This window comes from Cinclus cinclus, chromosome 5, assembly GCF_963662255.1.
Source record: "Cinclus cinclus chromosome 5, bCinCin1.1, whole genome shotgun sequence".
Lineage (NCBI taxonomy): Eukaryota > Metazoa > Chordata > Aves > Passeriformes > Cinclidae > Cinclus > Cinclus cinclus.
In genome coordinates this window covers 22,793,493-22,807,454 of record NC_085050.1, presented here as the reverse complement: position 1 = coordinate 22,807,454, position 13,962 = coordinate 22,793,493, and the positions used below count along the sequence as shown (strand labels likewise).

General features: G+C 38.6%; 1 protein-coding gene across 1 annotated transcript in view; it reads left to right on the top strand.

The window, feature by feature from the left end:
* PDS5A (PDS5 cohesin associated factor A) overlaps positions 1 to 13,354 on the top strand; it is a 75,667-nt gene extending 62,313 nt beyond the window's left edge. The window contains exons 26-32 of the mRNA XM_062492722.1: positions 319 to 433; positions 3,471 to 3,603; positions 4,230 to 4,349; positions 5,461 to 5,523; positions 9,325 to 9,464; positions 10,460 to 10,565; positions 12,998 to 13,354. Of these exons, the coding sequence (XP_062348706.1) occupies positions 319 to 433; positions 3,471 to 3,603; positions 4,230 to 4,349; positions 5,461 to 5,523; positions 9,325 to 9,464; positions 10,460 to 10,565; positions 12,998 to 13,354 (1,034 nt within the window). The remainder of the gene's footprint in view (positions 1 to 318; positions 434 to 3,470; positions 3,604 to 4,229; positions 4,350 to 5,460; positions 5,524 to 9,324; positions 9,465 to 10,459; positions 10,566 to 12,997) is intronic.
* Positions 13,355 to 13,962: the final 608 nt, after the last annotated feature.

Below are 13,962 nucleotides of genomic sequence, written 5' to 3'. Positions count from 1 at the left end.
TACATTGCTGAGAATTATGGATGTAAAATAAAGTGTTCTGCAACTACAGTTGTAGCTGTTTCGCTCAAAAAATAAAACGTTGTGTCCTGATATTTTTAAGCTTTATGACCTTCTTCCTGAAGCAGGACCAAGTAGTTCTGTAGTACTAAACCCTGTTAATCTTTTTAATGGTTCATTAAAAGTAAAGTCTGTAGGAAGAAAATGCAAGTCAAAATTTTACATTTCATGTTTGAAAAAGTTATACTTTGAAAGAGCTTTTCTTATGAAGCTCATATATGTGTATAATATAGAAGCAACTTTTTGTTGTTGTTACTGTAGAAAAATTGCTGTCCTTGCTGCCTGAATATGTGGTACCATATATGATTCACTTGCTGGCACATGATCCAGATTTCACAAAACCTCAGGATGTTGATCAGCTTCGTGATGTCAAAGAGTAAGTGTCAAGTGATTCTAGAATTCTTATGCTGAGAATTGTTCTGCACTTGGAAAGAAACTGATTAGGAAGAGGAAATACGGCACACTAATGATGGGAGGAATGCACCAACAGCTGCTTAGCAGTATATTCTGAATGGCCAAATGGTAACCTGTAGGTCATACTGTAGTATACCACATCAGTGAGTTGTGTATGCTTCTTTTAAAGTAAGTAATTATTTTAGAGGCTTGTCTTTGTGCCTGGGAATATTTATAGGACGTCAAGTAATGTTAGTTCAAATATTTTGGAGCTTTTAAAATAGTGCTTCTCCAAGATTTGAAAACATTGAGGCTGGGTAAGTCCTGCCTCACTGGAAACTTTCTTCCCCTTCCTATGCAAGCCTACTAAAATGCATTTTAAGTTTGCTGCTGACTTAACATTTGCACTGTACATCAGCAGTGCAGGCTTAGTACTTCTTAATGTATTCAGCACAGATTACTGTACACAATACAGTCATACTTGGCAGGAACTTGTTCTGTGCTCTTTACAGATTCAGACCTTCTTGTGTGCCTCAAATAATATTTCACGTCTTAATTATAACTTCTTACTCCTTATGTCTTGCAGTGAATTTTAAAATTTTGAAAAATAGTCAACACTTAAATTGCTAAAGCTTGTTGTCTCTCCTACCACACAGCTCTGGTTTTAGTGCTTTGGTTTTTTATTGTATTTTTGATGAAACTGAGGTTTGTTGGTTTTGTATTGGGCATGTAGAACCGCACACTGCAATCAATATACATCATCTGAAAAGTAGTTCTTTTTAGTCACCAATAGACTAGTTCAGATCTTAATGCTTTTTGCACCTTCACTTGTCACAGTCCAAGTCTGATTCTTTCTCTAAATTAAAAGCTTAGTGTGTTCTGATTTCTGAGCTACTTGATTCACACCTGGTCAGACCTGAAGTCGGTGAAGATTTTTTACCTTATCAACAAGTCTGCATTTTGTCCCAGCTCTCCCTGTTCCTGGCAACATCTGAAAGCATCCTCCAGCGTGTACTTCATCCAAAATGCATGGGAACAAGTTCTGATTTGCAGTCACTGAGTTAATACTTTCTTTGAGAAGCACTTTCTCTTGCACAGAGCTTTTTTGAACGCTCCTTGTATAGCTTTTCTTTGCTGTCGAATTTCCTCCCTCATGCTTGTTACAGACTGGCTGAACTAGCCAGAAGGGACTGCTCCAAACAAAGAAATACTCTGTGGGGGAATTTTGGCAAGAATACTTCTCTGAAGAGTCTCCTGAGATATAAGAAAAATGTTTTCCATTTAATGTGATACAGTATTTCTTTTAACAGCTCTGAGTGTCTTAGTGTTCACTTTAAAGTGTTAACATAGATGCTTGCAAAGTTGGAAAAGCAGGCTTTGCAGTGTGTTTCATCAGCGTCTCCCTAGTTCGTCTTGGTTTACATGGCCTAGATACAGGGATGTACAATAAATGCATGCTTAGCAGTTCCTGAACCATAATCTGTGATACCTGCTGTTACTGATGAAGCTTTTTAAGCTTATCCTGCAGGGGTATGTTTGGGGGTTGGCTGTTTTTTATCTTTATACAGTCTCAAGTGTCTTTCTCTTCCTAATTCATATTCCAAAATTACTGGAATGGATACAAAGAATGACTTTATATGGCTGTGTTCCTCTAGGTGCATGTTTTTTTACATGAAATCCCACTGGTGTTTTGGAAAAGTCTGGTTCAAAGTTGATAATTATTTATGTAATTTGCTGACTTAATGAAAAAGTCAAGCTATTAAATTTGACATGAATTAACTGGAATTACCAGAGTATAATGTGTTCTCAGTAGTAATCTTGGGGTGACACTGGATTTTACAGAACCTGGATCAGGATGGTATGTTACTGGTCCTGTGTTCATCCTGTTCAAGTTCTTGAAATAGTGGATAGATGGATGTAAACCTGTCTGTTAAGACTGATTTACCAAGCCTTTGTAGTTCTTGGATGCAAGTCAGACTAGAGACATCTTAGTTTCTTGAACATCAGATAGCCCTGTCAGTATTTTGATGGAGCTTAAGCCTCTGAGCTTCTGTGAGAAATGTTCCTTCATCTCTTTCATTACAGTTTGTATCAGGTAAGAAGATGGGGGTTTTTGTGAACAGGCAGTTACAATGTTCAGTCATCCTATTTTTCTTGGGTTTTATTACCACTTTCTAAAGTATAATCTCTCTTCCAAAGCTTCAAAATTAAATTAGCTACTGGTAAACCCTGCATTTCACAGAACCACTGCTATGTCTTTGCCACCTAAGTACTATTTTACAATATTGTGACTGTCGGCCCTTTAACCATATGCAGTGGTGAAACTTGATAGCATGGATGGACCATAGATGGACAATAAAATTGTGCTTTATATCATAACTGACAAATTTTTAAAACAAACTTTCAGTCAAAATAAATGTAGTCTCACTATGAATAAACTAGATTTAACGAAAGAAGCCTAGGAAAGCTAATTCCGTTAAGTCTTACCTGGGAGAATTTTCTTCCCATATGGAACGTTAGCAAGAATCTGACCTGTTTTTGGATCTCTTCTCCTATTTGAGCTGCAGTATTAATCCAATTCCTGTAGATAACTGACTAGCAGCAGCATGATTTGTTTAAGCTTGCCTTAAAGTGTGCTCATGGTACATTGTTGATAGGGACATGTTGCTCAAGCTAGTGATTACAGAATTTGATTTGGGTGATGACAGCATCAGAATTCCTGCTTCTATTCATATGTGGAAGAGAAAAAAGTTGATTGGCTGGGCAGTATTTTCAGCTGTAATAATAAGCACAGTAATTTGGCAGGTTTTTTCCAAGGAGTAGAATTAACTGTGTGTGGTAAAGGCCTAGACTCTGTTTACACGATTATATGATGTTACCTGTTTATGTCGTCATATTGATTTTGGTTTCTTCAGAAAAAAAGCTAGTACAGCTAACAAAATCTTGTAAAGCTTTGCTCTATGTAGGAGCAGTAATGTAAAAGCTGGAGTGTAATTGCTTGTGGTTTTATGGCTTTTTAGGTGCCTGTGGTTCATGCTTGAAGTTTTAATGACAAAGAATGAAAACAATAGCCATGCCTTCATGAAAAAGATGTCAGAAAACATCAAGCTTACCCGAGATGCTCAGTCTCCTGATGAGCCAAAGGCCAATGAAGTAAGAAATGCCGTTGAGATTTAGTGCTGGGTGATGAGCTGAGGGCTTCACAAGCAGGATTTACAGGAAGTCTGAAAGAACTAGCTCTGACATTTTTATGGTTTTTTAGAGACACTGGTAATTGCAAGCACTGTGTGTATGTTTCCAATCTCATTCTTGCAAAACCTTGTTGACCTCACCCTGTACATAACACCTGCAATTTTTAAAAATACTCTTGTTACTGCCTGCCTTATTTTAACAACTGCCTGGTTTCCTGACATAAGTATTTTCTGCTGTTGGGGGAGGAAATACTGCATTATACAGCTACTATTAAACCTGTTAGTTTCTAGCAGAGATGAGAAACCATTAAAGATGGTTTGATTGAGCAGGAGCTTCAGTTGTGAAGCATAGTCATGTAAGGTACTACTAGATTTTATAAATAGTATAATATGAAAAATGAGGACTTCTCCATGTGTTTTAAGACCCAGCAGTATGGTTAATGATATAAGTACAAAATATGTTCTTAGTGGTGGTTATTTAAACACATAGTATAAACTTTTTAAAGTACTGCATTCTTTCTACACAGTAAGTTAACTTACACAATAAGTTAATTCCTAAAGCATGCTTTTCTTTTTTTTTCCCTCCAGAAACTTTACACAGTATGTGATGTAGCACTATGTGTAATCAACAGCAAAAGTGCTTTGTGCAATGCAGATTCACCGAAGGACCCTGTATTGCCAACCAAATTTTTTACACAACCTGAAAAGGTAAATTTGTTAATTTTATTTCCAAAGTAATAAGGGAAATACTTTTTTTTTTATGATTGAGAGCTGGTTATGTCCATATGATAATGAGTGGGAAAATGCATCTTTATTAGCAGCAATTAATTTTTTAATGTCAGCTCTATGCTATGCTGTCTGTGTATTATGAAGATGTGACAGAAATGTTTGTAACCAGGTGAGAGCTAATTGGAATTAATGCTGATATGTTGGCATGTATTGCTGAATCATTTCATTAGTGTGTTTTACAAGTGCATCTTGAATATATGATTGTGACTGTATAAGTGAATTAGAATGCAAACCAGACAAAAAAACCAGAACATTATTTTATTTTACCCATGGTATGTTTCTGTCAGTAGCTGTTGGGCTATTCTGCTTGCTGTACATATTGGTCCTCTTATTGCCTAGTAATAGCTTTGGCAAGTACAGCTCTGCTGTCAGCAGTGGCACTACTGCACTTCAAGAGAATCACTTCTGAAAAGTGTAAAGGGAACACAAGTTTAATTCTCTGGACCAGACCTGATGTTTTAGTTGTCCTGGAGAATGTACTGCCTGACATTTTTCAGTGCCCTAGACTGTTAATTAACAATCTTTCCAGAGTCAATTTAAGCAAAATTTGGTTTCCTTTGTAATTGAGAAGTGGCAAATGCCATGTAACAGTGAGCTGGTGCCTTTATTCAGTTACAGCATTTTGGTTTGTGTAAACTCTGATACTCAGAGTGGCAAATGTAACAACTTCCAACTTGTTTAGAGAAAATGGCTCCTCTTTTCCTCTGGACTTCCCATTAAAAATGTGCAAGTGAACGAATAGGGAGAGCAGTTTTGCATAATTTCAAACAATTCATGTCACTTTAGAAAGAAGTATGTTCATTCCAATTTCAGGTATGGCATGCTGTCATTCAGTAATGCTCACTGTAAATCTTCACCAAATTACAAGTTTGACAGATCTTTGTTAGATTGATTCATTGATCAGCAGGTTGCACGGTGTGAAGTATGTATAACACTTGATAGTTGTATCTAATTTGAGAAGTCAGTTGAGCATATACAAAAAGAAGTGAGATTGAGACATCAAACAAACAAATTTTTATTTTTTATGCAGGATTTCTGCAATGACAGGAATTACATTTCAGAAGAGACAAGAGTTCTTCTTTTGACAGGAAAGGTACTGTATTTTGACAAGCTGCAAGTCTTTGACTATGACTGGGGATTTTTAAAATATTCTGGACTGCTGTAATTTAAAAATTATATTAAGAGTTCATGTACAGTAATTTGTGACTCTTTATTCAATGACATAATTATTTCCTTGAACATACAATCTGATGAGTACACAGCACCAAGATTATCTGTGTACTGAGGTACAGGTTCTTGATTTCAGATTCTTCTATTACTGAAATAAGCTTGGTGTAAAGTTATGATGCATATAGAGAATTGTGATACCACTAGCATTGGAGATCTTAAATTTTCAGTTGTAATATTTTTAATACAGCTTTTAATGCTGTTAAATTCAGCTGCAAATGTCTATGCACTTCTGAACATCTATTTCAGGAAGTCCCAACTGGAATTACTCTGTGGTTCTAGCATCCTGTATTTGCAAAGCAAAGCACCTCTGGGAGATGCTTTCCAAAATGTAATGCAGAATTTGGTTGAATGCAACAGTAGGAGATATCACCGAACCATTAAGGTTGGAGAAGACCTCCAAAATCATCAGTTCCAGCCATTGATCAAACACCACCATATCAATTAACCACAGCACTAAATGCCATGTTGAGAACTTCTTGAATACTTCCAGTGATGGTGATTTCACCACATCCTTGACCAGTCTATTCCAGTGCCTGATGATCCTTTGAGTGAAAAAATTTTTCCTGATTTTCAAGCTTGACCTCCACTGGCACAGCTTGTAGCCATTGCCTCTTTGCTGTCTTTAGCTGCCTGGCAGAAGGGGCTCCTCCCCACCTGGCTACAGCCTCCTTTCAGACAGTTGTAGAAAGTTTTAAACACCCCTAGCTCCCTCACCTGCTCTTGATAAGACTTTTGTTCCAGGCCCTTCTCTAGACTCATTCCAGCACCTCAGTGTTGCAGTGAGGGACCCAGAATCAGAAACAGGATTCAGGGTGTGGCCTCACAAGTGCTGAGTACAGAGGGACAGTCACTGCCCTGGTCCTGCTGGTCACACTGTTACTGACACAGGCCATGATGTTGTTGGCTTTCTTTCTACCTGGACACACACTGGCTCATGTTCAGTTGCTCTGAGCCAGTATTCCCAGGTCCTTTTCCACTGGGCAGCTTTCCAACCACTCTGCCCCAAGCCTCTAGCACTGCCTGGGCAGCTTGTGACCCAAGTGCAGGATTCGGCACTTTGCCTTGTTGAACCCCATAGCATGGGCCTTGCCCCATTGATCCAGCTTATCCAGGTCCTTCTGCAGAGCCTTCCTGCCCTCCAGCAGACAGTGCTGCCTGTCACTTGGTGTCATCTGTGAACTGACTGAGGGGACACTCAATCCTCTTGTCCAGATCATCAGTACAGATACCAAACAGGACTGACCCTAACACTGCTCCCTCAGGAACACCAGTAGTGACCAGCCACTGCTGCATGTTGCACCCTTCACCACCACTCTCTGGGCCTGACCACCTAGCTAGTTCTTAAACCAGTGAAGAGTGTACCTGTGCAAACCATGTGCTGCCAGCTTCTCCAGGAGGGTGCTTTGGGAGACATTAAAGGCTTTAGTGAAGTCCTGATAGACTATATTCACAGCCTTTCCTCATCTACTAGGTAGGTCATCTGGTCATAACAGGAGATCAGTTTGCTCAAGCAGGACCCATCTTTCCTAAATCCATGCTGGCTGGGCCTGATCCCCTGGTTGTCCTGTACATACCATGTGATCAGACTCAAGATAACCAGCAGATCATCCATAACCTTCCTGTCCACCAAGATCAGGCTGACAGACCTGTAGATCTCCCAGATTCTCTCTCGGGCCTTCTTTTAGATTCAGTGAATTCTGCTGCTAGCTCTCTCAGCACCCTCAGGGGAATCCCATCCAACCCCATAGACTTGTGAGTGGCTCACCAGGTCACTTAACTACTTCCTTCTGGGTTGCAGGGGATCTATTCTGCTCCCTGTCCCTGTCTACCTGTACAGGGGCTGGGTAGCCTGAGTATAACTGACCTTTCTGTTAAAGAAGAGACAAAGAAGGCATTAAGTGCCTCAGCTTTTTCCTTGTCCTTGGTTCCCCTCCATGTCCAGTAAAGCATTGAGGTTTTCCTTGGCTTTCCTTTTGTTATTAATGTATTTGTGTAAACACTTCTTACTATCTTCCATTGCAGTGGCCAGCTTCAGTTTTAACTGAACTGTTATATTTATGTATTTATGATATATTTTTTATATTATATTTACGTAATTATATGCAGAAAGGTGATTTAGAAGTAAATGCTGTCTCTTTGGGATTCTCTGATACAGTTGTAACATTTTAGATCTTGCTGTGGCTGATGACTTGACCCATGTGCTCAGGCTGAGTAGGCAACAGGAAGTTTTTTATTTTGTCCCTGGAGAGCAGTCAAGGAAGTTTTTGTAACTGGCATGTCACATTCTTCATGTAATCTTACATTTCCTTAGAGGCCAAGTTAATAAATTAAGACATTCCTGAGAAGAAAAAATAATTCCCATGTGTGGAAGTTATGATGGAGCAGGCAGGAGAAAGATATTACAGATGCTGGAAAACATTGGCTAGCAAAAATAGCAATAATCTCTGTAGAAAAGGCTTATTACTGGAAACATGTTCAGTGTCTGCATCATCCTAGTGCAAATTCTGCACACTAGTTACTTAAAAAAACCATATTATTCTTTTAATAAAATAATTTGTTTGCTCCATTTACTGAGTAGCTGAGTTTACTGCATATTCAGAGAAGGAAAACACAATGATGTGTCTGGAGCACAAGTTTTATGAGGAGCAGCTGAGGGAACTGGGGTTATCAGTCCCCCCAGGCACAGTGTTTCAACACAGTTTTCTGGGGGTTCCAGGGCCCATCACTGGTGTTGAAGACAGAGGCAATGATGGGGTTAAATGTTTCTGTTTTGCCACCTCCTGTTTGTGAGGTGACCAGCCTCATCAAGGAATGGCCCAGTCCCAGTGTTATCTCTGATCTCATTCTGCTTTTGACATATCTTAAAAAGCCCTTTTTGTGGCCTTTATAGTGCTGGCCAACTTGACCTGTAATCAAGCTTTGGCCACAGGAATTTTCTCCCTACAGTGGAGAGCAGCATTTCTGTATTCCTGCCATGTTGTCTGTTACTGCTTTCAAATACTGTATACTTCTGTCTTCTGCTTAACTTCCAGAAGAAGATCCCTGCTCAGCAAGACTAAACTTCTGCCTCACTTGCTTGACATCTCACACTTTGCAACTGCCTGCTCCTGTGCTTTAAGAGATGGTTCCTAAAAAGTCATCAGTGTTCATAGATTGCAGTACCCTCAAAAGCAGATTCTCAGAGCATCCAAAATCTGCTGTCCCCCATATACAGGGCCAAGCTTGTCCGCAAGGCCAAAGGCAGTTGATCCAAAAAGATGCTGTAATTCCTTGTAGAATTAGGTGTTGCTGGTAGTGTCCTGGCTGGGTGGTCAATAGTGGACTCCCACAATATCCTCTTTCATTTGCTTTCCCATTTATCCTTATCCAGAAGCTCTCAACTCTTAATATTGCCTAACATTTTGGCTTCTGTTGAGATTTCTCTAGCTGCTATTCCTTCAAAGCATGAGAGAGAGAAGGGCAGTTGATAAAATGCTCTAAAATTACGAGAAGTAAAAGGATAAACAATGTTTTTAAAGTAAAGTTAGTAGCTTTAAACTGATGGCATTGTGATCAAGACTGTTAATCCAGAAAAAGTATTTTTAAATACTCAAGCAAATATTTGTACAATTAAGTATGTATCTGAAGTTTGCATTTCTAAGGATTTAAACATTTTTTTTTCTAGCCAAAACCAACCGGTGTATTAGGTACAGTAAACAAACCATTATCTGCAACTGGAAGGAGACCATATATTAGGACTACAGGATCAGAGACTGGAAGCAGTGTAAACTCTGAGCTGAGTTCTTCTGCAGGAAACAGATCAAGGTACGGGAGTCCAAAATTTCTTCCATCAGCTCTTCATGTTCTCCACTGTGCTTGCAAGTGTTAGGACAGGAGATGATTTGATGTGTGTGCTTGCATGTTTGAAGAGTGTCCTTATTTTGTCCAGTTTTAGAAAATGTAGTAGTTGTCAATAGGTAAAATCTCTTTACTTGCTTTTTGGTTCAGATTGTGTGGTTGGTGTTTTGATGTATAAATTAGGATTAATCCTGACTGGAAAAAAGAAACTTCTATGATATAGATGAAATATTCTGATCTGTGTAAGATTAAAAACTATAAAAAGAGCTTGTTGAAGCAGGCCAGGGTCTCAGTGGAAAGATGCCACATATGATTGTAATACTCAGTGTTTCTTTTAGCAAGCATTATTTTCATATGGATGCAGAGTTTTAAAATTTGTTGTAAATCTGGAGAAACAGTTTACACTTTCAGATTTTAATAGTTTAATTTGGTTTGGAACTGGTTATCTGACTAAAATAAAGGGTTAAAGAAAGCAGAGAAAGTCAGCTCTAATTGCTATGAAGCCAGAGGAAAGTATAACTGCGTTCAGAATTTGTTCTGTAAGTGTGTGTGTAAGTTGTAATCTTAGTTTTTCTTTTTTGTTCTTTTGTTTTCTGTGAAGTTGGGGCATTATTGGTGTTTATTATTCTTCACTACATTTTCCAGTATCGGCTCTTTCTATCTGGAAAAGCGCACAGCCTATTTTAGAGCTCTGGTCTTAAGTTTGCAAAAATTTTTATACGGTGGTGTGTCTGTGGTAAGCTACTTGGCTCAGTGACTAGCCAATTCCTTTCGGACTTTTCCCAGTTCTGGGAAAGAAAATACAAGTGTGGACTCTGGCAAATTCAATTGTTTTTAAACTATTTTAGCCTATTGCATTGATTTCCCCCTCCCACCCCCTTTTTTTTACCCCCAATAATTCCAAACATTTTTCTTCTTTCTTGTATGTTTTTGTTTTATTATGTCTTCCATGATGCCCCCAGGGAACAAAGTTCAGATATATCAGAAACCGGAGTCAGTGAAAATGATGAAAATCCTGTGAGAATTATTTCAGTCACACCAGCAAAGACAGAACCTGTGAAAAACAAGGTATGTCCAGGGATTTTATGGACTGTATGTCTATAATAAGCTTGACATTGTGGTTTTTTTTAGTATACATTATTGCAGGTGGTCTCTGAGGAACTGGTAATGTCCAGTTTCATTTCATGTAGTTCTGTCAGTTTCCTGGCCTCACAGCAGACCCCTTATCTTCAAAACAGCCATTTATTTTATCCAGAGTAATTTATAGCACTCATTTTAATGGACTTCATTCTTCTTTTCTAAAATTCCGAAGTAATCCCACATGTATTCCACGTTTTCCAATATAAGTAATGTGAGCCTGGGATTCAGAGTGCAAGTTCACACCTGTAGTAGCTTTAACTGAAATACTGCCAAGAAAATGTCAAGTGGTCCTACAGCAAGAGATAAACATCTAACTTCTGAATTTTGTCACAACTAAAATCTTAATTAAACTGTTACAAATACATTGTATGATTCACCCCCCTTTCAATAAAGAGAGAACACCATGTGTAAATCATAATGATTTTTTAATTTATAAAACATACAATAGCATGAATTAAACACGGTTAGTCCCGCACCTGGGATAGACTAAACTCAAGCAGCTGTACAGCATGCTGAGATCTGCATGGCTGGAGTGCAGGTTGGCTGGGAAGGACCTGGGGAACCATCCCCAGTGGATAACCAACAGAGTGTGAGCTGGCTGTGTGCCTTGGCTGCAGTGAGGGCAGCAGGCTGTGTCCTGAGTCGTCAGCAGATAGAGATGTGCTTATGCAACCCCATTGGGCATTCATTAGGCTGTACCTGGAATGCTGTGTCCTCCTCAGTTCAGTGCAGATACTTGTAGGGGGCACCAAGATGATTAAAGCATTGAGTTGTTGTGTGAAGAAAGGTTTAAGGTGTTGGGTTTGTTCAGCTTCGAGAAGAGAAGCCTTGGAGAGGATCAAGCAGTCTTTCAGTGTCTAAAAGGTATTTATGGAAAAGATGGATGGAAGTATTCTCAAGGCTGCTTGCTGGAAGGACAGAAGGCTACTGGAAGAAGTTGCGTCAGGGGAAATTCTGTCTGGATTCAAGCAGGAAAAAAAATTGCTTAAAAAAAAATCTACATTGTGGAGAAATTTAAACACAGGAACCAGACTGTCCAGAAAAGTGGTGGTGGATTATCAGTGTTCATGGCTTGACTTGTCAAGGCCCTAGATAACCACTGAGGCCACATTGTCAGCAGGTTTGACAAGATGATTTTGGAAGATCGCTTCCGACCTAGATGATTTTGTGATTTAAAGCAGATTTTTGTAATAATGTAGGGATATATAGATGATTTAGGCTTTTTAAGAATATAATAATTTATATAAATGCTTAATCTCTTTTTATTGGATGAAATCAGAGTAATAAGCAGGTTTTTTGGATTTGTATGATCACAGAAAAGTTAGGGAAAGCACATAAAAAGGAAATCTTCAACAATGGTTTCTAGGTTCTTGAAGTTGAAATTTCAGAGAATCTGTAAAGTTCATGTGGCTAGCAATTGTAAATGTCTACTATGAAGCTGCTGGAACAGTGGTGAAGATTACAGAGATTGTCTTGAATCATTTGAACACATAAGAAATAACAGTAGAATATTTAACAAAAAAAGTCCTTGGTTCAGATACAGCACTTAGAATAGTGACATTGATTTGTTTGAAATTGCTAAGTCATCCCAGCCATATTTCATCAGTGTCTTTTTCTCTACCACTTCTAGCTGGTTTGGAAGTCAGTGTTCAAATGAAGGCTTAGCATCCAGTTGTTTTCCTGTTTTCCATATGAACACTGCTCTGTGTAGAGAAGTACATTGCTAAGCCTTTGTTTCACTCCTCTTCATGGTATTTAATCACTTCATTACCCTGTTCAGTGTGTTGAGAAAAACATGCATGTAGACCATACCTATTCAGACATGACAAAGAATTAACAAACACAGCAAGTTTAATTTTTGCTGTGATCTTACTTCTTTATTCCCTACAAGTCTTGGGTTTTTCTTTAGTGACACTTAGATCTTCAGTAAACTGCACCTTTACTGAATGTTGTTTTCAAAATTTGTATGTATGGAAGTAAATAGTAAATACTGCTGTATTGGAATAATTATATTGCTTCTCAGTTTTCTCCTGTCATTTGACAAAGAGACAGTACAAGGAGCTTGTTCAGAAAAACCATCATGGGAGGAGCTCATAAAGATAATTATTCTTAGTGTAATCTCTCTCAAAGATACATTGGGTGGAGTTAATAACATTACACACAATGTCAAAAATATTTTTGCAAGGATAAGGTCCAAAATCCCATTTAGTAAAACCTATTGCTAGGTCTAAGATCATGTGATGTGTTTTCATAGCAGTACTTACAGTTTTAATAACTTGTATTTCTTTTGGAGGGAGGTAACAATTTGGGTTTGCCTTTGGGAATCTTTTTTGTTCACATTCATGATTTTTATTTTCTAGGAGATGAATTCTGATCAGACAACACAAGGAAATAGCACTGAACGTGGGAAAAAAAGAACAGCAACAGCATCTGGAACTGAGAATATTCATCAAAAAACAGAGGAAAAAAGTGTAGAAGAAACAGGCCCATCGCTCGCAGCAAAAACCAGGAGAGGGCGACCAACCAAACCGGAACCTCAGGGTACCACTGCAAAAAACGAGGAAACAAATAAACCACCTGTCAGGGGAAGGAAGAGGGCAGCAGCCAACCAAGAAAGTCCAGGGAGTTTAGAGGCAGGTAATGCCAAAGCACCAAAACAGCAAGACACAGCAAAAAAGCCAGCAGCAGCACAGAGACAAATTGATCTACAGAGGTAAAAATAAATAATGAAATACATGGGGAGGAGGGGAGGGGGAGTGGTATTTTCCTGTCTCAAATCAGACCCTGAGTTTACAATTACAGCAGGTCTTAGCATAGTTAAGGACATAATACCATGGTCTACCATATGTTGCATTGAGTTCTGTTTTTCAGAGTAAGTACCTGGGCAGCTGGAACTGGAGAAATTAATTTGTTTGGTCAGAACCGGATAAACCTAACCTGTTTTCACCAAATGATATTTTTATGCATCCTGGTTCCCCTTCCTAGTGTTGCTATGTAAAGGAACTAAGAGTTGATGGTGTTTCAGTGCATTCATTAATGCCAGGCACACAGGCATTTGGCTACTCTGTGATTCTTCCCTTCATTGATAGCAAGACTTGGAAACTGACTGTCTTTAATGCACAGGAAAATTTGTAATTCCAGCTGTTATTATTTTCTGATATTTTGAGTTTGTGCTTGTTTAATATTAGCAGTACTATAATGTCTATTTCAAGTAACTGAAAATGAACATTTGGAACTTTGTAAACTACGAAAGATAATGATAACCTGGGCTATTTTAGTGTTTAAACATGTTGACTTGGTTTGCAATAAAAGCAATTCATAATGT